General features: G+C 37.5%; 1 protein-coding gene and 1 non-coding gene across 2 annotated transcripts in view; one reads left to right on the top strand and one right to left on the bottom strand.

Moving 5' to 3' along the window:
- The window catches only part of MAGT1 (magnesium transporter 1), a 55,943-nt gene that overhangs the window by 18,324 nt on the left and 11,758 nt on the right, over positions 1 to 25,861 (top strand). Inside the window, exons 4-7 of the mRNA XM_039222727.1 lie at positions 17,427 to 17,567; positions 18,169 to 18,309; positions 19,067 to 19,156; positions 19,783 to 19,846. Of these exons, the coding sequence (XP_039078658.1) occupies positions 17,427 to 17,567; positions 18,169 to 18,309; positions 19,067 to 19,156; positions 19,783 to 19,846 (436 nt within the window). The remainder of the gene's footprint in view (positions 1 to 17,426; positions 17,568 to 18,168; positions 18,310 to 19,066; positions 19,157 to 19,782; positions 19,847 to 25,861) is intronic.
- On the bottom strand, positions 3,470 to 3,572 carry LOC120224494. Its single transcript, XR_005526579.1, has one exon. It is a non-coding gene; the product is annotated as a U6 spliceosomal RNA (small nuclear RNA).

Genomic DNA, 25,861 nt, shown 5'->3' with positions numbered 1-25,861 from the left:
CTAGTATGTAACTGTTTCCTCTTGCTGCTTTTAAAATTCTCTATTATTGGGGCGCCTGAGTGGCTCAGTCAGTTAAGCATCTGACTTCAGCTCAGTTCATGATCTTGCGGTTCGTGGGTTCGAGCCCCACGTCGGGCTCTGTGCTGACAGCTAGCTCAGAGCCTGGAGCCTGTTTCAGATTCTGTATCTCTCTCTCTCTGACCCTCCCCTGCTCACACTGTCTCTCTCTCAGAAATAAATAAAACATTAAAAAAATTAAAAAAATAAAATTCTCTGTTATTGATTTCTGCCATATTAATTATCATGTGTTTTTGTGTAGACCTACTTGGATTCATTTTGTTTTGGGCTTTCTGGCTTTCTGGACCTGGATGTTGGTTTCCTTCCCCAAATTAGAAAGTTTTCAGCTATTTTTTCTTCAAATAATTTTTTTCTACCCCCTTCTTTCTTCTCCTTCTGGGATCTGTGTAATGCAAATATTATTACAGTTGATGATATCATAGAGGTCCCTTATGTTGCTCTCTCTTTTTTTTAAAAAAAAAAATTATTTTTAAGTAAAACAACGGGTGGGTTGAATTCATGACCCTGAGATCAAGGGTTGCATGCTCTTTCAACTGAGCCAGCCAGGTACCCCAAGCTCTTCTCTTTTTCTTATTATTCTTTTATCTTTATGCTGTTCAGCTTTGTTTCTTTCTATTATCCTGTCTTCCAGATTGCTGAACCATTCTCCTGTGTCTCCAAGTGTGCTGTTTATTGCCTTTAATGTATTTTTCAATTCAGTTATTGTGTTCTTCAGCTCTGTCTGGTTCTTTTCGATAATTTTTTTTCTCTTTTCTGAAGTTCTTTCTGAGTTCATCCATCTTCTTCTCAAGTCCAGTGAGTACTTTTTTTTTAATGTTTTATTTATTTCTGAGAGAGAGACAGAGAGAGACAGCGTGAGCAGGGGAGGGTCAGTTAGAGAGGGAGACACAGAATCCGAAGCAGGCTCCAAGCTCTGAGCTGGCTGTCAGCACAGAGCCTGACGCGGGGCTCAAACCCATGAACTGTGAGATCATGGCCTGAGCCGAAGTTGGACGCTTAACTGACTGAGCCACCCAGGCACCCCCAACAAGTACTTTTATGACCATTACTTTGAACTCTTTATCGGCATATTGCTTATGCCCATTTTGATTACCTCTTTTTCTGTGATTTTGGCTTGTTCTTTTATTTGGGACACATTCTTCTGTCTCTTCATCTTTTCTGTTTCTCTGTGTTTATTTCTTTGTGGGTAGGTCACTTACATCTTCTAGTCTTTTTCCTGGTGTTGATAGTAGTGGCCTTGTATAGAAGAGGCCTCATGGTGCCCTGTAGCACAATCATCCCTGTACATCAGAACCAAGTGCTCCCTGTATGAGCTATATGTGTCCTCCTGTTGTGGATGAGCTGTGATTCCTATGGGCATGGTGGTGGGTGAGGCTGGCCCTCATCCCAACTGTCTTCAATGACCTGTTTCACCTACTGCAGGTGTACTGGGCAGGGTTTGCTTCCTACACTGTTGAGAGGCCCTGCTGCTGCCCTCATGGGCTTGTTGGTGGGTGGGTCTGGCCCTAAACCTGGTTGTTTACAACTAGATGCTGCAATAGCTGCAGATGCAGGGAAGGGTAGTGCTGGTGCTGGCAGTCAGCTAAGAGGCCCACCTTTAGGAACTGCAGGCATGCTGTTGTATGTGGTTGTTTTCTCTTCACCCCAGGACAAGATTCATTTTGGAGGGGTGCCAGTTCCAACTGGGGCTGCTTGCCAAGTGTGGTGTGGGGCAGGAGCCACTTTGCAGGGGCACTTGCTGCGGTGTGTGTGTTGAGTGGGGCAGGTTTACCAAAGAATACCAGAGCCAGACATATGGCACTAACAAGGTAGATGGAGAGTGTATGAACTGGCTCCCACAAGTGTCTGAGTGTGTAGGCTAGGGATGGGCAAAGATAAATGGTGTCCACCAACACTTTTATTCCCGGAGAAGTCTGCAGATTCCTGCCCCTCCAGCACATGTCCTAAAATTGGTGAATAATTTTCCTTCATGTATACCCCAGGTATTTTTCTTTTTTTTTTCTTTTTGTTTTTTTTTTAAGGTTTTTATTTATTTCTAGAGAGAGAGAGAGACAGCGTGAGCAGGGGAGGGTCAGAGAGAGAGGGAGTCACAGACTGAAACAGGCTCCAGGCTCTGAGCTGNGAAGGGGAAAAAAACGAATTTGTTTAAGACACTCTTATGGAGGTTTCTACTACATGTTGCCAAACCACTTTTAAATAATAAAAATAATGTTGAGCACCCTTAAGTGATTTAAAAATATCCACTTAAAAACAAATAATATACTCACTACTACCCATTTTTATTCTTTTTCTTTAATGTTTTATTTATTTCTAGGAGAGAGAGAGAGAGAGACAGTATGAACAGGGGAGGGTCAGAGAGAGAGGGAGTCACAGACTGAAACAGGCTCCAGGCTCTGAGCTGGCAGTCAGCACAGAGCCCGACGCGGGGCTCGAACCCACGAACCGTGAGATCATGACCTAAGCGAAAGTCGGACGCTTAACCGACTAAGCCACCCAGGCGCCCCTACCCCAGGTACTTTTCAAACTACTGCTTCTGAATTTCAGGCTAAGTTATTTAGTGTGCTGCTCTTTGAGGACAGGGATTCATTTTCCTTTTCCTATTTCCTTCTTGCTCTCCCAGAGTTAAGCCCCACTTATTTTCAAAGCAGGATGTATGGAGACCCGTCTTCCCCAGTGCAGGCCTCCAGATCCAGGGGTACCTGGTGTGGGATCTGATTAATTGCCTTGCTCCCCTGTGCTGATGATGTCTCTAATATTCATGGTCAGTTTTACTGGGGGTTTGGTTTCCAACCACATCTCCATTCCTCCTACCCTTTTTGATGTGGTCTTCTATGTATGACTAGCAATGGAAGATCTGTTCTGCTGGTCTTCAGGTCATTTTCAGAATGAATTTGCAATGCATGTAATGGCTGCCTTAATGTGTCTATGGGACAAGGTGAGCTCAAGATCCTCCTACTCCTGCATCTTCCCTTGGCCACAGGAAGGTTTAAATATTTATTTATTTTGAAAGAGAGCAAGCAAGAGAGTTGTGGGGAGGGACAGAAAGAGAGGGAGAGAATCCCAAGCAGGTTCCATGCTGTCAGCATGGAAGGGCTCTATTCCATAAACCCTGAAGTCATGAACCTGAGCCAAAAGGAAGAGTCCATTGCTTAGCCAGCTGAGCCACCTAGGCGTCCTGGTCACAAGAACTTTTAAATAGGACTTCTCTTATGTGAGATCTAGAGTAGTTAATGAGGTAAAAGCTGAACTTGAGCTAGCCATGAAATGTAATGGTCAGTGCTATTAGAATGTGGAAAATGAGTAGTAATCAAGTAGGTTTTGTAGTTTTTTATTGTGTTAAGCTATATATAATACAAAAAGTTACCATTTTAACTAGTTTTTCTTTCTTTTCTTAAACATGGAATGCTTCACAAATTTGTCATCCTTATGCAGGGGCCATGCTAATATTCTCTCTATCATTCTAATTATAGTATACGTGCTGCCAAAGTGAGCACTGACCAGTTTTAACTATAATTTATCAAGTAACTTTTTAAATCACAGTGTGACTCCTACCATTGTGCCACCACAATTACAATTACAATTATGTAATATTGAAGTTCTTAGTAAAATAGGTACCTGTCTACCCTCTTGCTTCCTGATTTAGTGGAAAATCTCCTTCTTCCTGTTCAAAGGTTAACCCTTTTCCTGTGCTTTGGATCCCATACCCATTAGCTCTATCCTTCATGATTTTTTTTTTGCACCTGTATTTTAAAAAGGTTAGGGTTATTTATTTTGAGAGACAGAGAGAGCAGCGAAGGGGCAGAGAGAAAGGGAGAGAGAGAATTCCAGGCAGGCTCCATGCTGCCAGAGTGGAGTCCGATGCAGGGCTTGAACTCATGAACCATGAGATCATGACTTGAGCCAAAACCAAGAGTCAGGCCCTTAACCGACTGCATCACCCAGGCGTTCCAGCAGCTGTACTTTTTTAAATTAAGACTTTAACAGGCACCTGGGTGGCCCAGTCGGCTAAGTGTCCAACTTCAGCTCAGATCATGACCTCACGGTCCATGGGTTCGATTGAGCCTTGTGTCTGGCTCTGTGCTGACAGCTAGCTCAGAGCCTGGAGCCTGTCTCTTCTGATTCCGTGTCTCCCTCTTTCTCTGACCCTCCCCTGCTCATGCTTTCTCTCCCTGTCTCTCAGAAATAAACAAAACATTGAAAAATTAAAAAATTGAGACTTAAAATTTTTTTTTAATGTTTTATTTATTCTTGAGAGAGACAGACCGAGCATGAGCACAGGAGGAGCAGAGTGAGAGAGGGACACAGAATCCGAAGCAGGCTTCAGTCTCTGAGTTGTTAGCACAGAGCCCGATGCGAGGCTTGAACTCACAACCCATGAGATCATGACCTGAGCTGAAGTCAGACACCCAACCAACTGAGCTACCCAGGCTCCCCAAGACTGTTTTTTTTCTTTTTTTTTTTAAGATTTTTTTTAACACTTTTATTTATTATTGAGAGACAGAGACTGCACATGAGCATGGGAGGGACAGAGAGAAAGGGAGACACAGAATCTGAAGCAGGCTCCAGGCTCTGAGCTGTCAGCATGGAGCCTGATGCCGGGCTTGAAATCACAAACCATGAGATCATGACCTGAGCCGAAGTCAGGTGCTTGACTGATTGAGCCACTCAGTTGCCCCGACTATTTTTTTTCCTAAGAGCAGCTTAAGGTTCACAGAAGAATTGAGGGGCAGATATGGAGATTTTCCATATACCTCTTGCCCTCACACATGGATAGCCTCTCCCATTATCAACATTCCCCACCAGAGTAGTACATTTGTTACAGTTGATGAACCTGCATTGACACATCATAAATACCCAAAGTACATAATTTACATTAGAATTCACTCTTGGTCTTATACATTCTATTGGCTTAGACAAGTGTATAATGATATGTATCCATCAGTATGGTATTATAAAGAGTATTTTCACTGCCCTAATAATCCTCCATACTCTGCCAATTCATCCCTCATCCATCCCTTGGTAACCACTGATATTTTTACTATTTCCGTATTTTGCCTTTTCCAGAATGTCATATCATTGGAATCATACAGTACATAAAATTTTCAGATTGACTTCTTTTACCCAGTAATATGTATTTAAAATTTCTCTTTGTCTTTTTATGGCTTGATAGTTAATTTCTTTGTAGTGCTGAATAATATTCTATTGTCTGGATATACCAAGGTTTCTTTATTCATTCATGTATTGAAATATTGAAAGACATCTTAATTGCCTCCAGCTTTTAGCAATTATGAATAAAGCTCCTTTAAACATCCATGTGCAGGCTTTTGTACAGACATTAAGTTTTCAACTCCTCTGGGTAAATATCAAGGAGTGTGATTGCTGGATCATATGGTAAAACTGGTAGTTTTGTAAGAAACTGCCAGTCTTTCAAAGTGGCTGCATCATTTTTAATTTCTAATAGCAATAAATGAGAGCCTTCATTGCTCCACATAGTCATCAGTATTTGGCGTTGTCAAGTGTTCTGCATTTTGGCTATTCTAATATAGTGGTATAGTGGTATCTTACTGTTTTAATTTGCATTTCCCTGATGACATATCATGTAGAGCATCTTTTCAAATGTTTATTTGCCATTCATAGATCTTCTTTGATAAGGTCTTTGGCCCAGTCTTTCTTAAAGTAGGCTTCATGACCAATGTGGAGCCCAATGTGGGGCTTTAACTCATCACCCTGAGATCAAGACCTGAGCTGAAATTGAGAGTTGGAAGCTGAAATGAATAAGCCATCCTGGTGCACCATGGCCCATTTTTTAAATCAGCTCATTTGTTCTCTTATTGCTGAATTTTAAGAGTTCTTTGTATATCTTAGAGAATAGTCATTTATCAGATGTGTGTTACCTCTACTGGCCCTACCACCCTGAATGCGCTCAATCTTATCTCATCTCAGAAACTAAGCAGGGTCGGGCCTGGTTAGTAGTTGGATGGGAGATGTGTGTGTTGCAAATTTTTTCTCCCAATCTGTGTGTCATCTCACTTTCTTGACTGCTTTTCACCAGAAGTTTTTAATTTTAATGAAGTATAATTTATGAGTTATTTCCATCATGGATAATGTCTTTGGTGTTATATCTAAGAACTTATCACTATATCCATGGTCATTTAGGTTTTTTCCTACATTACTGTCTAGGAGTTTTATATTTTTTTCCTTTTACATTTAGGTCTTTGATCCATTTTGAATTAACCTTTGTGAAAACCATAAATTTCATGTTTAGATTAGTTGGATTATTTATTTTTCTCATGGACATCCAGTTGTTTTAACATCATTTGTTGAAAAGACTGTCCTTTCTCCATGTAACTACCTTCTCTTTTGTCAAAGATCAGTTTTATGTGGGTCTGTTTCTGGGCTCTCTATTCTGTGCCATTGATCTATGTGCTTTTTGGCCAATACCACACCATTTTGATTACCGTAGCTTGAAGCTGAGTAGTGACAGTCTTCTAACTTTGTTCTCCTTCAACATTGTGTTGGAGGGGCGCCTGGGTGGCTCAGTCGGTTAAGTGGCCGACTTCGGCTCAGGTCATGATCTCGCGGTTCATGGGTTTGAGCCCCGTGTCGGGCTCTGTGCTGACAGCCAGCTCAGAGCCTGGAGCCTGTTTCAGATTCTGTGTCTCCCTCTCTCTCTGACCCTCCCCAGCTCACACTGTGTCTCTCTCTCTCTCAGAAATAAATAAAATATTAAAAAAAAACCCATTGTGTTGGTTATTCTAGACATTAGAATTACTTTGTTGATATCCACAAAAGTACTTGCTGGCATTGTGACTGAGACTGTACTGAATCTGTAGATGAAGTTTGGAAGACATCTTGACAATATTGAATCTTCTTATCCATGAACATGAAATATCTCTCCATTTTGCTAGTTCTTCTTTGATTTCTTTCATCAGAGTTTTGTAGTTTTCCTCATATTGATCTTGTACATATTTTGTTAGGTTTATACTTAAATATTTCACTGGGGGAATGCTAATATAAATGGTATTTTTTAATGTTTTATTTTTTATTTTATTTTTATTTTATTTTTTTTAATATTTTTATTTATTTCTAGCAGAGAGAGAGACAGCGTGAGCAGGGGAGGGTCAGAGAGAGAGGGAGTCACAGACTGAAATAGGCTCCAGGCTCTGAGCTGGCAGTCAGCACAGATCCCGACGCGGGGCTCGAACCCACGAACCGTGAGATCATGACCCAAGCGAAAGTCGGACGCTTAACCGACTAAGCCACCCAGGCGCCCCTAATGTTTTATTTTTTTAAATTAAAAAAATTTTAACATTTATTTATTATTAAGAAACAGAGAGAGACAGAGCATGAGCAGGGGAGGGGCAGAGAGAGAGACACAGAATCTGAAGCAGGCTCCAGGCTCTGAGCTAGCTGTCAGCACAGAGCCTGACGCAGGACTCAAATCCACAAACTACGTGATCATGACCTGAGCCGAAGTTAGACGTTTAACTGACTGAGCCACCCAGGCACCCCTATTTTTTTAAATTTTAAAAAAAGTTTTCATTTATTTCTGAGAGAGAATGAGACAGAGGTACGAGTGGGGAAGGGGCAGAGAGAAAGGGAGACACAGAATCCGAAGTAGGCTCCAGGCTACGAGCTGTCATTACAGAGCCCGATGTGGGGCTTGAACTCGTGAGCTGTGAGATCATGATCTGAGCCGAAGTCGGATGCTCAAGCAACTAAGCCACACAGGTGTCCCTTTAAATTTTTTTAATATTTATTTTATTTTTGAGAGACAGAAAGAGCATTAAGTGATGGAGGGGCAAAGGGAGGAGAACACAGAATCCAAAGCAGGCTTCAGGCTCATAGTTGTCAGCACCGAGCCCAGGATGGGACTTGAGCCCACAAACTGTGACATCATTACTTGAGCCGAAGCCAGGCATCTAACTGACTGAGCCACTCAGGCGCCCTGTATTGTTTTTCCCTTGTTCATTGCTGGTATATGTGAAAGTGGTTGGCTTTCGTATATTCAGCTTGTAATCTGCAACCTTGCTGTAATTGATTATTAGTTACAGGAGTTATTTTGGTCGATTCTTTTGGATCTTCTATAGATGATCCTGTCGTCCATAAACGAAGACAATTTTTTTCCTTCCTTCCCAATCTATATGCCTTTTATTTCCTCTTTTATCTTATTGCATTACTGCATTAGTTAGAACTTCTAGGATGCTGTTGAAAAGGATTGGTTACAAAGGCCATTCTTGTACCTAATCTTTCTAGGAAAGCTTTGAGTTTCTCATCATTAATTATAATGTTATTCCTAGGATTTTTGTAGACATTTTTATCAAATTGAGGAAGCTCCCCCTCTAATCTAAGTTTACTGAGAGATTTTATCATGTATAAGTTCGGATTTTGTCAAATGATTTTCCAGTATCAATAAGATCATGTGATTCTTTTTTTTTTAATAGTTTATTGTCAAGTTGGTTTCCACATAACACCCAGTGCTCATCCCCACAAGTGCCCTCCTCCATGCCCCTCCTCCCCTCTCCCCCACACCCATCAGTCCTCAGTTTTTTCTCAGCATGTAATGACCTTTTTAATCCTTGATAACTTTCCTTATTTTTAAGTCTGCTCCATCTAAAATTAATACAGTTATTCCTGCTTTTTTTTTATGTTTTATTTATTACTGAGAGAGAGAGGGAGACACAGAACCTGAAGCAGGCTCCAGGCTCTGAGCTAGCTGTCAGCACAGAGCCCGACACAGAGCTTGAACCCACGAACCGTGAGATCATGACCTGAGCTGAAGTCGGACGCTTAACCGACTGAGCCACCCAGGCGCCCCATTTCCTGCTTTCTTTTGATTAGTGTTAGTATGGCATATTTTTCTCCATCCTTTTAATTTATATATTATCCATATATTTAATCTATATGTGTCTCTATATTTAAAGTGAGTTTCTTATAGTGAACATATACATGGGTCTTGTTTTTTGAACCACTCTGACAATTTCTGTCTTTTAATTGGTGTATGTAGACCATTGATATTCATATTATTTATATAGTTGGATTATTTATGTAGTTGGATTAATGTCTACCATATTCATTGTTTTCTATTTGTTGTCCTTATTCTTTCTTCCTATTTTATCTTCCATTCTTTTTCTGTCTTTTGTATAGTTGGACATATTATGTGATTCTGTTTTCTCTCCTTTCTTAAAATAATGTTATAATTGTTTTTTTGTTTTTGTTTTTGCTTTTGTAGTACTTGCTCTAGAGTTTGCAATATACCTTTATAACTAATCTATGTCCACTTTCAAATAACACTCTACCACTTCATGGGTACTGCGAGTAACGAATTCTTAACTTCTCTCTCCCATCCCTGTATCATTTCTGTCATTTATTTCCTTTATATTTAAACATACATAAACGCACATACAATTGAATACATGGCTGGTATTGTTTTGAACAAACTGTTCAAACTGTTCTTAGATGAATTTAGTATAAGAAAATAGGGGTGCCTGGCTGGCTCAGTCAGTGGGGCATGTGACTCTTGATCTCAGGGTTGTGATTTCAAGCCCCACGTTGGGTGTAGAGATTACTTAAAAATAAAACCTTAAAAAAAAGAGAGAAAAGTTTTTATTTTATTTTCACTTATTTCTTCTTCACTGCTCACTCTTACTTTATGTGGATCCAAGTTTCTGACCTTTCTTAATTTATTTGGCTCTAAAGAACTTTTAACATTTCTTGCATGAAATGCCCTCGGTTTTTATCTGAGTCAGTCTTTATTTCTCCTTCACTTTTGAAGAATAATTTTTCAGGGTGCAGAATTGTAAGTTGGTGGCATTTTATTCTCTTCACACTTTAAATATTTCACTGCACTCCCTTCTTGCTTGCATGGTTCCTAAAGAGAAGTTGGATGTGATTCTTGCCTCTCTTCCTCTATAGGTAAGATGTTTTATTCCTCTCAGTTCTTTCAGAGTTTTTTTCTTTATCTTTGACTTTCTATACTTTAAAAATGATATACCTGGGTATAGTTTTATTGGCATTTATTCTTCTTGATGTTCTTAGAGCTTCCTGGATCTATGATATGGAGTCTGATGTTAATTTGGGGAAATTCTTATTTGTTTGTTTATAATTTACATCCAAGTTAGTTAGCATACAGTGTAATAATGATTTCAGGAGTAGATTCCAGTGATCCATCCCCTATGTATAACACCCAGTGCTCGTCCCAACAAGTGTCTTCCTTAATGCCCCTTACCCACTTAGTCCATCCTCCACCCACAGCCCCTCCAACAACCCTCAGTTTGTTCTCTATATTTAAGGGTCTCTTGTGTTTTGTCTCCCTCCCTGTTTTTATATTATTTTTGCTTTCCTTCCCTTATGTTCATCTGTTTTGTATCTTAAATTGCACATAATGAGTGAAGTCATATGATATTTGACTTCTTTCTCTGTCCTATTTCGCATAACACAGTACCCTCTAGTTCCATCTACATTGTTGCAAATGGCAAGATTTCATTCTTTTTAATTGCTGAGTAATACTCCATTGTATATATATATCACATCTTCTTTATCCATTCATCTGTCGATGGAAATTTAGACTCTTTCCGTACTTTGGCTATTGTCAATAGTGCTGCTATAGACATTGGGGTGTATGTGCCCCTTTGAAACAGCACACCTGTATCCCTGGATGACAGTAGTGCCAATTGCTGGGTCATAGGCTGGTCCTATTTTTAACTTTTTGAGGAACCTCCATACTGTCTTTCAGAGTGGCTGCACAAGTTTGCATTCCCTTAATTTGGGGAAATTCTCAATCATTACTGTTTTAAATATTTCTTCTGTTCCTTTCTTTCTTCTTCTTCTGGTATTCCCATTATGTATATGTTACATCTTTTTTACTAGTTGACCTGGTTCCTTGGATATTCTTTTCTGTTCTTTTTAGTTTTTATTCTCTGCTTTTCAGTTTTCAAGGATTCTGTTCATGTATCTTCTAGCTTAGAGATTTTTTTCCTCAGCCATGTCTAGTGTACTAATAAACTCATCAAAGACATTTTCCTTTCTGTTATAGTGTTTTTCATCTTTAGCATTTTTTTTTTTGGTTCTTATGATTTCCATCTCCCTGCTTACATTGCCCAAATGTATTTACATGCTAATTTATCAATTAGAGTTATTAGCATATTAATCATAGATTTAAAAAAATGTCATGTCTGATAATTCAACCATCCTGGCCATGTCTAGTTATGATATGTCTTCAAATTATGGTGTGTTTTTTTTTTTAACTTTTGATATGCCTTGTAATATTTCTTCATAACCATACATGATGTACTGGTTAAAATGAGCTGCGGTAAAGAGTTTTAGTAATGTGGTGGTGAGGGGGGATGGGTACATTCTTATGGTCCTATGGTTAGGTCTCAGTCTTTTAGTGAGACTATACCCCTGGACTATGAACTTCACAGTTTTTCAGCTTTTTTTTCTCCTCTGTTAGGGGACAGGATGACATCTTCTTTAATTTGAAGTAATACAAATGGTTGGTTCACTTACCATCCATATAGTATTCTATCCCTATTACCTGCTATAACAGTTTTTAGAGGTTTTTCAGGAAAGTATTAGTAAGAATCATTGGGAAAAAATTAAATTTGGGAAACTTTAAGGTAAACAAAATTAAATTTTATTTTTTACTTCAGTGTATCATAAACTATGAAGGATCTGAGGGTTTTACTCTACTTACAATTGTGCTAATAAGTTAACCTGCCATGGTTTCATAGATATTGGCAGAAGAAATGATACTCCTAGGCCAGAGTTAAAGGACTTTATTTATTTATTTTTAAAAACTTTTTAATGTTTACTTGTTTTTGAGAGAGACACAGAGACAGAGCATGAGTGGGGGAGGGGGCAGAGAGAGAGAGGGCGACAGAAAATTCAGCACAGAGCCCGACACAGGATTCAAACTCAGTAGCAGTGAGATCATGACCTGAGCCAAAGTCGGACACTTAACCAACTGAACCACGCAGGCTCCCCAAGATGTTGTTATTCATAGCAACAACAGTCTCTAAAGTATCTCCAAAGCACTTTCTTGCACTGTTTCCCCAAGCCCCACTTCCCACAGGACAATGCAAAGAAAGTCAGTAGTTTACATTATGGGAGAATATCTCCAAGCTTTGGGAAACCCAGATCTTTTATAAGAGTAGTAAGCATGCATGACTTTGCTTCGGAGGGGGCCTATCTCTATTTTCTAAAGCTATACAAATATCCTTCAGAAAATCATCCACAACAAAGGCAGTCAGGTCCTCTGCGTGCAGCATGTGGAGAAACACAAGAAAACTATGAGAATTGTCTCTCAACACAGGACTTCTTGTGGACTTTAACATGCTGATATGTTACTCTTACAATTGCAATAGTGGGCTGTGACATGCAGATTTCCCAAATTATTGGGCTGTTTAATGGAGGATTTTGGTTAGATTCTATGGAACATACTTTTGGAAATAGTGGCATATAGACTAAAGCCAAAATTCCTTAGTCTTGCATTCATGCCCTCTTTACTCCAAACACATAACCACCTTTCTCATATTTATATTATGTCATACACTGTCTTTCAGCATCGTTGTTTGTTTCCTATAACATGAAGTAGCAAGGATACCTTTCTCTCCCCTCTTAAAATTCTATTTACCCTTTAAGCGTCATTTCAAATACTCCCTTTGCAGCCTTTTCAAATCCTCCAGATGAAATGTAAGTCACCCCTTTTCTTGTGTTGCCATACTGTTTTCCTTGTATTTCTATTCCACGTGTATCCACATTCTATATTATAGCAGAATTGGCCTTAGAGTTGTTTGACAATCCCCCTTAGAATATAGTGAGTTACTTAAGAGCAGGTCCAACATCCTGTAGCTAGTGGTATTAATCACATAATAGATGTTCAGTAAATATCAAACAGCTTAATGTTCCCGTTTTAAAGAATGTCATTGTGCCATTGTAGTCACAGCTCTATAAGTCAAAATCGGTGCATTTATAAAACATACTACAACCTAAAAAATAGTGCATTTAGGCTTTATTAGAGCAAAGGAAACAATCTCTAGAGTTTAAGAAATTGCTTTCTGATTGTCTACTATTCAAGCTGGGATTGTTTTAGAAATTAAAAATTGTAATTCCACTTATTTTAACAATATACACAAAAATTTTTGTTTGTAATTTGTAAAAATGCAAAACTAATTTTCTTTTACATCAAATAGCTTTTCATATCGACGCCCATTTTATTTTTTTATTATTTTTTTCAATGCTCATTTTAGGGCTATATTTAGAGGTAGTGGTATAAGGGTAGTAGTATGTCCATCTGTGGAAGAAATTCAAATCTTTCTCTAAATAGTAGGGTCACATGCCACTGTAAGTGAGAATATATATTTAACATATAATGTACTATCTTTACCACTCTTAAATAACTGTTCTGTAGTATTAAATAATACTCACATTGTTGTGCATCCAATCTCCAGAAGTCTTTTCATTTTGTAAAACTTAAATTCTTTACATATTAAATAATTCTCCATTCTGTCTTCGCCGAGCCCCTGGCAACTACCATTCTTTCTACTTTCGGTCTCTATGAATTTGACTACTGTAGGTACCTCACATAAATGTACTCATACAGTATTTGTCTTTTCGTGACAAACTGTATTTCACTCTGCATTATGTCCTCAAAGTTTATGCATGTTGTAGCATGTGTCAGAATTTTTTTTCTTTTTTGAGGCTGACTAAGGTTCCATTGTATGTTTATAGCACATTTTATTTATGCATTAATCGGTTGATGCACACTTGAGTTGTTTCCATCTTTTGGCTATTGTGAATAATACCACTGTGAACATAAGTGTATAAATATGTTTTTGAGACCCTGATTTCAATTGAAATTTCTATATTGTATGGTAGTTCTATTTTTAGTTTTTTTAGGAACCTTCATACTGTTTTCCATAGTGACCGCACCATTTTATATTCCAACCAGCAGTACACATAGGGGTTCCAGTTTCTTTACATCCTCATCAATGCTTATTTTCTAGTTTTTTTGTTTTGTTTGGTAGTAGACATTCTAATGGGTATAGTTTCATTATAGTTTTGATTTGTATTTCCCTAATGATTAGTGATGTAGAGCATCTTTTCATGTGTTTTTTGCCCAATTGTTTCTCTTTTTTGGACAAATGTCTGTTCAAATCCTGTGCCCAGATTTTTTTTTTTCTCTGCTCAGTTTTTAAACTGTTTATACATCATGGATATTAACCTTTTATCATATATATGATTAGCAGATATTTTCTCCCATTCCTTAGATTGCCTTTTCACTCTATTGATTGTGTCTTTGGTCTACAAGATATTTTAAAAGAGCTGATTTGGCATAAAGATGTTATACTACTAATTATGGAAATACAAGTTACAAGAATGGTGATGTATAATATTTACCTATTATGTGAGCTTTTGACAAGAGTTTGCAAAAATAGATACCTTCCTTCATTGATGGGTAAAAGTATAAATTGGTAGAGCCACTTTGGAAAGCAAATGGACTCTATACATTTTAATTTAAAGTGTTTCTACCCTGTGACCTAACAAGTCCATTTCTATAGAAAACCTCTCATAAGTATACAGGGAGATAAGTGTATGGCTGTTCATTGAAACATTTTGTATAGTTGGAAAAAAACTAAAAGTTTAACAATAGCGTAGTTACTTAATAATCTTTAAGAGTGAGGTTGAAGAGCACCCAGTTTCAGCTCAGGTCATGGTTTCGTGGTTTGTGAGTTCAAGTCCCACATCAGACTCCATGCTGGCAGCTCAGAGCTTGCCTGGATTCTCTCTCTCTCCCTCACTCTCTCTCTGCTCCCCCCCTCCACTCATGCTCTTAATTTCTCTCTTTCAAAATAAATAAACTTTTAAAAAAGAATGAGGTTTATATATGTATATATATACTAATTAATCATGGATAGATCCCTCAAACATGGCTGCATGTAAAAAGCAAATTGCAGAATATTATAGTTAATATGCCATTTGTGTTAAAGCAGACACAAAGCAATAGTTGTGTTTTTTGTTGGTATACACACATGTATATGAATAAATTCAGAAAGGTTTATAAGTAATAATAGTGGCTGCTAGAATTGTTAGTCCTTATAACCCTGTAAACCTTTTTTTTTTAATTTCATAAAGGAAATGGATTCATAAAATACCTGTATTTTAGACATTTTTTTTATAAATCCAAACAGTTAATATTGAATATTTTGGTCTAGGGTGCCTGGCTGGCTCAGTTGGAAGAGTACGCAACTCTTGATCTCAGGGTCATGAGTTTGAGCCCCATGTTGGGTGTAGAGATTACATACATACATACATACATACATACATAAAAATTACAAAGATTTTGGGCTCGGGGCGCCTGGGTGGCTCAGTCAGTTAAGCATCCAACTTTGGCTTAGGTCATGATTTCACAGTCTGTGAGTTCAAGCCCCGCGTTGGGCTCTGTGCCGACAGCTAGCTCAGAGCCTGGAGCCTGCTTCAGATTCTGTGTCTCCCTCTCTCTCTGCCCCTCCCCTACTTGTGCTCTCTCTGTCTCTCAAAAACAAATAAATGTTTAAAAAAAGTTTTAAAAAATAATTTAAAAAATTTAAAAAAATATTTTGGCCTAAAATTGGGGCAACAGTTTGATGGAGTGAAAACTGCCCAGGGTCTGGTTCTCAGCTTTTCAAATTTAAAAATTTTTTTTTAAATATTTTATTTATTTCTGAGATAGGGAGAGAGACAGCATGAGCAGGGGAGGGTCAGAGAGAGAGGGAGATACAGAATCCGAAACAGGCTCCAGGCTCTGAGCTGGCTGTCAGCACAGAGCCCGACGGGGGCTCAAACCCACAATCAGATCATGACCTGAGCCGAAGTCAGACACTTAACCGACTGAGCCACCCAGGCGCCCCGCAGATTTTTTTTAATGTTTGTTTATTTGAGAGAGAGAGAGGCAGGGGCAGGGGGCAGAGAGAGAGGGAGACACAGAATCTGAAGCAGGCTCCAGGCTCTGAGCTGTTAGCACAGAGCCTGATGTGGGGATCGAACTCACCAACTGTGAGGTCATGACCTGAGCTGAAGTCAGATGCTTAACTGACTAAGCCACCCAGGTGCCCCAAGGTTCTTAGCTTTTCAAATTTAGAAATTGAATTTTAACAATATAGCCAGAATTTATCTAGTTCTGGAGACTGCACGCTTACCAAACTAAAACTCCATGGACGTTGGTAAATAAAGGACTAATCTATTAATTCATTAATTTGCCGTATTATACTGCCAAGAAGACTAAAATAATCATGTCCGTTAATCACTATACTTTTCTTTCTTATGGGGAGGTCTAAAAAAATTACTATTAGGGAGTTCTAATGTGTGAGTATAGAATCAAAGCAAGGGAGTTGGATTATTTTATTGGCTGATGTCTTTAAATTATAATTGTTTTGGGGCGCCTGGGTGGCTTAGTCGGTTAAGCGTCCGACTTTCGCTTAGGTCACGATCTCGCGGTTCGTGGGTTCGAGCCCCGCGTCGGGCTCTGTGCTGACTGCCAGCTCAGAGCCTGGAGCCTGTTTCAGTCTATGACTCCCTCTCTCTCTGACCCTCCCCTGCTCACACTGTCTCTCTCTCTCTCCTAGAAATAAATAAAACATTAAAAAAAATTAAATTATAATTGTTTTATACAAACTAATTTCCATTATGGGATTACCTGTTGAGGGGACCTGAATGTTTGCATCTGTTGGTCAACATCTTTCCCCTGGACTTACTCAGATTTTGTATTTTCCACAAGTACAGTTATATCATGTCAGGAAACATAATGCAGATGAGTCAGCCATGGTTTCTTTACCTTAGCAATTCCAACGTTGTCTTCTTTAAGCATACCATAGTCTCATTATAGAGAATAGAAAAATGTGATGCTTGTCAGTAAACATTTATGAACCTTTTAGAATCAATAGCTTCTGCATATGACTACCATTTTTTATTGGTTTTCACTGCAGTGTTATGTATGTATGTATGTAAGTATGTATTTCATTGCAGTTTTAGAACACTGTCTTGTTTTCTCCAGATTGAGAATGTACCCTATTTGGAGCTTAGTACAGGTACATAAGGCAATTTTGGTTCTCAAAAATGCATTCTTTTGCATAATTTCTGAACAGATTAAAATGTTTGTGATATATGAGATTTTCTATTCTAAAGTAGTAAAGCTTAGGCTTCTTAGCTAGGAGTTAGTATTTGGTCAGTAAGTGTACTAATTAAGGTCACAAGCAGGCTTGGATTTGAATCCTGACTCCACCACTAACCACTTTCCTTAAGATGCCTAAATTTCAAGATAATATTATTTTTTTGATAACTTATATTTTCATGGACTTCTTTTTATTCAGCTAAACATGAATTCAGCTCCAACTTTCATCAACTTTCCTGCAAAAGGGAAACCCAAACGAGGTGATACATATGAGTTGCAGGTGCGTGGTTTTTCAGCTGAACAGATTGCCCGGTGGATTGCTGACAGAACTGATGTCAATGTAAGTTTCCTCACTTTGTAGAAAGTTATTTTGCCATTCTCCACTTCAGGTCTTACTGGGAAGACCTAATTGGTTTCCTCCCCATATCACTGAGGTGGTATTAGTTCTGTAGCCCCTTCATAAGTAGCACTTAACAGAATCATCCTGATGAAAGAGTGAAATTATAAAACATCTTCTATTACCTTATTGAATTCAGTATAGAAACCACTCCTTTGATCTTAGTAAGTCCATGGACCATCTAGTGATACTTAGCAAATACATCTTAATCTAAAAGATGTTATGTTGTAAACAGAATGTTGTATTTATCCCATCCCATTTTAGGATACACTGTTGACTATTTTGATTAGGATGAAAAGCAAAAAGTATAGTTTTTCCTGAAAGAATTTAAAATAATTTAAAAAAATTTTATTAACATCCAGTTACTTAACATACAGTATTAGTTTCACATGTAAAATATGATTCACCACTTCCATACAACACCCAGTGCTCATCACAACAATAACCACACTAATTTTTATTGCTTTCATTTCAAATCAGTTTGACCTATATAATTAACAAATAAATTTCATACTTTAAAACATTTTTCTTTCCTTTCCATTAGATTAGAGTGATTAGACCCCCAAATTATGCTGGTCCTCTTATGTTGGGATTGCTTTTGGCTGTTATTGGTGGACTTGTATATCTTCGAAGAAGCAATATGGAATTTATCTTTAATAAGACTGGATGGGCTTTTGCAGCTTTGGTAAGTTAATTTAGAACCAAAATTGTTTGCATACAGGATTTTATTGTAAGGTAGCATTGTTTATTTTCTACCCGTGAGAACGGGTTTTATATGTTTTTATTTCATGCCTTAAAATCAGTTTCTTTCCTCCATTATCTCATTAGGATGGCCAGGGTTTGGAGGAAGTCATAATCGATTTTTTTCACCCCTAAGAAAATAGGCATTTTTTTTGAAAATACTTTTTTTTTTAAAAAAAATTTTACTTTTGTATTAAAAACTTTTTTAAATGTTTGAGAGAGAGAGAGAGAGAAAGAGAGCACAAGCAGGGGAGGGGCAGAGAGAGAGGGAGAGAAAGAGAGGTGAGAGAGAAAGAATCCCAAGCAGGCTCTGTGCTGCCAGTATAGAGCCTGATGTGCGGCTCGAACTCCTGAACTGTGAGATCACAACCTGAACCGAAACAAAGAGCCAGACACTCAACCAGACTGAGCAATCCAGGTGCCCCCCTCTGAAAATATTCTAAAAGACCTTTCAGTTTTCAATTTTGAAACTAATGTTAGCTTATTTATAATTTTAAAATAGGGTTTTCCTTTCAGAGTAAATATTATTGGTTCTTGTGAAGTACAAGCCTTAATAAAAAATCATTTATCTGAAAAAAACTTTGTAAAAAAATTTTTGTTTGCGTATTACTTGAGTAGACACACTTTTCATAAACCTGTTAATCAGAATAGAAGCAGCTGCACCATATTGTATAAGTATTTCATTATGTTTTGTTTCCTAGTGTTTTGTGCTTGCTATGACATCTGGTCAGATGTGGAACCATATAAGAGGACCACCGTATGCTCATAAAAATCCCCACACAGGACATGTGGTAAGGGAAATCTAGAATTTCTTTCCATTTTATACCAAAATTAACATTAATAATTATTTTGTGACACCATTTCCAGGATGTGAAGGAACTAGATTTTAGTTTTTACTTTTTAATCTCTCTGATAATGAGCTTTAATTACTGAAAAGTTCTCTTAAAAGTAGAAAGTCCCTAAAAAAAGTGGAAAGTTCCTTATCCCATTTGGTGAGTCCTTTTGACTATGCTGACTATGAAAGTCAGACTTGAACTAAATAGAGTAATTAATCAAGTACTCGAGCATGTACTGTTTCTAGGCACTATGCTAAGTATTATAGTGATAAACAAGACAATCTTTGTCTTCATGAAGTTTACATCATATCTCATCGTCTTGTACACTGAAATACTAGTTTTCTCATATGTTCTGTTATTGAAAACATAATATAGTGCAATGAAAAGGCAAATGAATAAAAACACAGAAATAGTGTTTATTTTTGTCTAACTTATTTATTGATGAATACCACAGATCCAGTGCTGGTATACATCAGATGAATTAATAATTTCATAGGGTTTGAAAATAGCCCATTTTAGGATTAGAATACCAAAAGTTAATGCATGTTTAAAGATTTAATTTTGTCTTTTTTTCCCCCCAGAATTACATCCATGGAAGCAGCCAAGCCCAGTTTGTAGCTGAAACACATATTGTTCTTCTGTTTAGTATCCTCTTTATAATAAGTCCTTGATGCTGCATTTTGTCTGTTTACTCACATTCTAGTATTTATTTTCTCTGCAGTGTTTGGCTGAGGCTGCTCTCTTACTTTTTTTAAGGTTTTTAAAATTTATTTTAAGAGAGAGAAAGCACAATTGGGAGAAGAACAGAGAGTGGGGGAGAGAGAAAGAATCCCAAGCAGGCTCTGCACTGTCAGTGAAGAGCCCGACATGGGGCTTGAACTCACAAACTGTGAGACCATGACCCAAGCCAACATCAAGAGCCAGTCACTTTAACCGACTGAGCCACCCAGGCACCCCGAGGCTTCTCTCTTATTAATGCAAGTTTTAGTATCATTGGAATCATATTTCGGTGCCATCTCTTTTAGCCCAGTCTGGTAAAGACCAGCAGAGACAAACCTACAGTCTGATAAAGCTAGGTTTATTGATCATTGATTCAAGGGGGACTGCGTATCAGAAGAATCATGGGACATCTTACTTAAGGAAAGATAGAGTTTATTATAAAATTTGGAGGAAGGATGAAGCTTAGGTGAAATGTAAATGAAGCAATGTTTTGATAAACTTAAAGCAAAGCCAGGCTAAGTGTAAAGGGATCAGTATCAAGTTTGGATTGTGGAGTGGACACAGGGTTCTGTTTCCTGGAAACTATACAGAGTTCAGATACATGTGGGAGTTTGTCTTCACAAACTGTTTGAAGCTTTATTTAGTTGTAAATTGAGGCTACTTAGAAATTGTACATTAGGGCGCCTGGATGGCTCAGTTGGCTAAGAGTCTAACTCTTGAATTCAGCTCAGGTCATGATCCTAGGGTCTTGGGATCAAGCCCCATGTCGGCTCTGCTGAGCGTGGATCCTTCTTAAGATTCTCTCTCTCTCTCCCTGTCATCCCTCACTTGTGTGCGCGCTCTCTCTCCCTCTGAAATAAAAGAAGAAATTGTACATTTAGTGACTTAGATCCTCCAGGCAAGAATGGATTTTTACCTTCATAATTTGAATCGGTCTATGATTTTAGAGAACAGTGTTCATCATTGAGTAAGAAAACAGTAGTTACTCAAAGGCAGAGGTCGTTTTGACATTTTACAGCTGCAGCATATCCTAGGTAGAAATATTATTTCCTATGACCTTTGTAGCTGCTTTTTGTATTTTGTTCCGTTCTTTTGAATGGCAGGGCACGTTTTTACTTCCTCACATTGAAAATTGCAGTGTTAACAGTGACATCAAACAGGTGAGAGTCTAAATTTCATAATATTACCTTTTACAGTTTACCCACACCCACGAATATATAAGCAGTGACTCTGCAGAACAAATCAACAAGGTAAATAAATGTAATGTTCCTAGAGTGGTGTTTCTTGGCCAGGGTGTCCTGACATGGACATATTAGAATCAGTTGTAGCCCAGGGTGTTAGAGAAAACTGCCCAGTGGCTTAATGGTAAGGTCATTTGCCCTACTTTTTCATCTCATAATCTAAATAACTTAGAGGTCATCTAGTTCAACACTTAATCTGTTGACAATGGAATATACTATCTAAGAACTGGCTAAGAAATTTTAAGGTGATTGCAATAAATATGAGTAATTTAATCCGTTAAAAAGTGGTTTTTTTTTTCTGAGTATAAAAGCAATATAGTGAAAGGAAATTTAGAAAATACAAATAAGTATTAAAGAAAAAAATGAAAACCCTTGGAAATATCCCTTTTAGTAAATGTTTGTAAATCTTTCCCCATTTCATTTTACTATATCAGTGACTTAATAGAGATACTTGAAGGGAAACATTTTGGAAAAAAATTTAAGCTTTTGGTTTTAACTGAAGGACATTTGGGAAAATGATATTTTCTCAAAACAATGTTCGTGTATTATATGAAAAACAAATCTGCTTGAAATCCAGTGCAGAACCAGGAAAGTTCATCTGTTCAGCCATGGAATGGTAAGCTAAAAAATTAATAATAAACACCTGTTCCTTATAAGAAAGAAGATCGCAAAGAAAATATGATCCAAACCATGTTTCTTTCAAATCCTAAAATTTATTTTTTATTCAGTTTAGTTAAACTAAAAAAGTCCACCTATTTCTCCCACCCCTTACTGCCCTTCTCTGGTAACCACCAGTCTGTTCTCTGTATCCATGAATGCTTGCATGCATGTGTGTATTTACAATTTGTTTATTTTTATTTATTTTTATTTTTTAATGTTTTATTTATTTCTGAGAGAGAGAGAGAGAGAGAAAGAGAGAGAGGCAGCATGAACAGGGGAGGATCAGAGAGAGAGGGAGGGAGACACAAAATCTGAAGCAGGCTCCAGGCTCTGAGCTAGCTGTCAGCACAGAGCCCGAAACGGGCTCGAACCCACAAACTGTGAGATCATGCCCTCAGCCGAAGTCGGACGTTCAACGACTGAGCCACCCAGGCGCCCCTACCATTTGTTTATTTTTAGATTCCACATATAAGAGATGACACAAGTTCATCTCTCTCTGTCTTATTTCAAATTATTTGAAAATTTAATTTTCAAATGCTTAGTTATGGTTTGGTGTATTAACAAATTACTATACGTTGGAAATTTTTCAGTGTCTCAGAATAGTCTCAATTAATGATATTTTGAAATTGAATAGTGTAGCAAAATGGCAGATAAAATTATAAAATATTAAGTGATTTGTGGTTTGTTGGTATTCTAGCTTTGTCCTAACTTTTTATTTTTAATTTTTCTTTTAATGTTTTATTTATTTCTGAGAGAGACAGAGAGAGAGAGACAGCATGGGCAGGGGAGGGTCAGAGAGAGAGGGAGACAGAATCTGAAGCAGGCTCTAGGCTCTGAGCTAGCTGTCAGCACAGAGCCCGACGCGGGGCTCGAACCCACGAACCGTGAGATCATGGCCTGAGCCGAAGTCTGAGGCATAACCAACTGAGCCACCCAGGCGCCCCCCCTTTCTTTTCCAACTTTTCTTTCTTTTCCAAAACAAACAAACAAACAAACAAAAAACTTTTTATTTCTCCTTTATTGTTGAAGGGTATTTTACAGGTATAGATTTCAAGAATTCTTTAAGAATTTTGGAAATGTTATTCCATTGTCTTTTACTTCTGTAGTTTCTATGAAAAAGTCAGATTTAATTCTTACTATTGTTCTTTGAAGGCAGTGTGTCTTTTTCTCTGATGGATTTTAAGACTTTTTTCCTAATGTTTATATTTGTATTCCTCCTGTTTTCTGGGTTGCAGAACTTCCTCAGTCTGTGGTTCAGTACCCTTCATTGATTTTGAAAAACGTTTTAGTTACTGTCTTTTCAATATTGTTTTCCTCCCATTTTCTCCATCCTCTCCATCCATGGCATTCAACTTGAGAGCTGGGTCTATGAACCATGTCACTCTTTCTAGTACAACCTGAACATTAATCATGGTCTCTTTAACATTGTAAGACTGTCAAAATTCTTCTCTCCTAAGGATGTTCTAAATTTTTAAGTTTAATTATAAAAGAAGTTTAAGAAATAAGAATATTCTTACTTTTTTCTTCTGCCTAAAGGTTAAACATTACTTAAAGTTGCACGTATATTTGGAACAGATTTCAAGCCTGTTGAAAGATTGCATTTTTTTTACTTTCTAAGTTTTTATTTAAATTCTAGTTAGTTAACATAGAGTGTAAATTTAGTTTCAGGTGTAGAATTTAGTAACTCAACAATTAACATACAACACTGGGTGTTCATCACAAGTGCCCGCCTTAATCTCCATCACCTATTTAACCCATTCCCCCACCCATCTCCCTCTGGTAACCATCAATTTGCTCTCTATAGTTCAGAGTCTGTTTCTTGGTTTGCCCCTCATTTTTCCCCCTTTATGTTCATTCGTTTTGTTTCTTAAATTGCACATATGAGTGAAATCATGTGGTATTTATCTTTCTCTGACTGACTTATTTTGCTTAGCATAATACTATCTTCTAGCTCCATCCACATCATTGCAAATGGCAAAGTTTCATTCCTTTTTATGGCTGAGTAATATTCTATTGTATGTGTGTGTCTCTCCTCTGTCACATCTTTTTTATCCATTCATCAGTTGATGGACATTTGGGCTCTTTCCATAATTTGGCTATTGTTGATAATGCTACTATAAACATTGGGTGGTATGTATCCCTTTGAATTCATATTTTTGTATCCTTTTGGTAAATTCCTAGTAGTACAATTGCTGGATCATAGGGTAGTTCCATTTTTAACTTTTTGAAGAACCTCCATACTGTTTTCCACAGTGGCTGCACCAGTTTGCATTCCGACCAAGAAGGTAAGAGGGTTCCCCTTTCTCCACATCCTTGCCAACACCTGTTGTTTCCTATGTTGTTAATTTTAGCCATTCTGACTGGTCTGAGGTGGTATCTCATCATGGTTGCGATTTGTATTTCCCTGATGATCAGTGAAATTGAGCATCTTTTCATGTGTCTGTTAGCCATTTGTACATCTTCTTTGGATAAATGTCTATTCGTGTCTTCTTCCCAGTTTTTAACAGAATTATTTGTGTTTTCTTGGGTGTTGAGTTTTATAAATTCTTAATATATTTTGGATACTAACCCTTTATCAGATATGTCATTTGCAAATATCTTCTCCCATTCTGTAGGTTGCCTTTTAGTTTTGTTGATTATTTGCTTCACTGTGCAGAAGCTTTTTATTTTTATGAAGTCCAATAGTTTCTATTTGGAAATACACCATTTGTTATAAACTTGGTTAATAGAATGCAAAATGGGAAAGGTTTTTCAGTGTGATATTTATTTTTCCCTTATTTTGTTTAAGCTTTCTTGGTAGTGGTTAGGAAGGGTTGAGTGATATTTTCTGAGCAATTACTTTGCTGAATGTTGTGAATGCATGATTTATCTAGGAAGCTAACAGTATTGGGGCAAACAGATATGCACAGATTATAAGACAGTACCTTAAATACTGTGTAGTAGTTGTGAAGGTAAGAATGAATGGAGCAATTTAACTTTGTTAGCAGTAGGGAATTTTATGGAAGACTGAAAATCTCTTATGTTTTTATGGACACAAAGCCTAACTAGTAATTATGAGTTTGGAAAATATCCACATATTTATCAGTATTTTAATATTTTATAATTTACTACATGATAAAGCAAGCTATATGAATTGACTAATCTACTAAAAGCAACTTTTAAAATTGTATTTTAAACTTTTTAATTTGAATTATTATATGCATGCAGAAATGTTCACAATTCATAAGTGCAGTGTACAGTTTGATAAATTTTCACAAAATGACCCAACTGTGTAACCAATACCCATTTGATGAAATAAAATTTTACTTACAACCCAAAGCCTCCCCCATCTCATAACCCCTTCCAGGTTGCTGCCTCCCCACCCAAAGGTAACTACTATCCTCACTGCCAACAATATGGATTAGTTTTGCTTATTTTTTAACTTTACACAAATGGAATTTTACATTAAATATATTTGAATTTAAAAAATGTAACAGCAGATTGGAAAATTTTCATCCATGATCTTAAACCCTAATATTAAAATCTAGGCTTATTTTTGCGTTATTCTCTTGGATTCTTTGCTTATTTGTATTTTTTTGAGAGGGTGCTCCCTTTTTTGTAGTTATAGACCTATTTTGTATGCAATTTAGTTTAATATATCACAAGCGTTTTCCATATCATTGTATGGCCATTGTATGGCCTTCTCAAATGCTGCATGAGAATTACAGAGATATAAGAAAATACAGGCAAGGAAAAATAGTGATCATTCTTAATGTTTATATAATGTGTATATCATAATTCAGTTAATCTATTGTTGAACATTGCAAAGAGTGTTTGGGGCACCTGGTGGCTCGGTCGGTTAAGCCTCCGACTTCGGCTTAGGTCATGATCTCACGGTTCGTGGATTTGAGCCCCGTGTCAGGCTCTGTGCTCACTGCCAGCTCAGAGCATGGAGCCTGTTTCGGATTCTGTATCTCCCTCTCTCTCTGACCCTCCCCTGCTCATGCTGTCTCTCTCTCTCTCTCTCAGAAATAAATAAAATATTTTAAAAAAAGTGTTT

The sequence above is a fragment of the Hyaena hyaena genome, unplaced genomic scaffold (assembly GCF_003009895.1).
Source record: "Hyaena hyaena isolate Hyena2069 unplaced genomic scaffold, ASM300989v1 scaffold_1181, whole genome shotgun sequence".
NCBI classification, from domain to species: Eukaryota; Metazoa; Chordata; class Mammalia; order Carnivora; family Hyaenidae; genus Hyaena; species Hyaena hyaena.
This window is presented reverse-complemented; position numbering and strand designations above follow the sequence as displayed.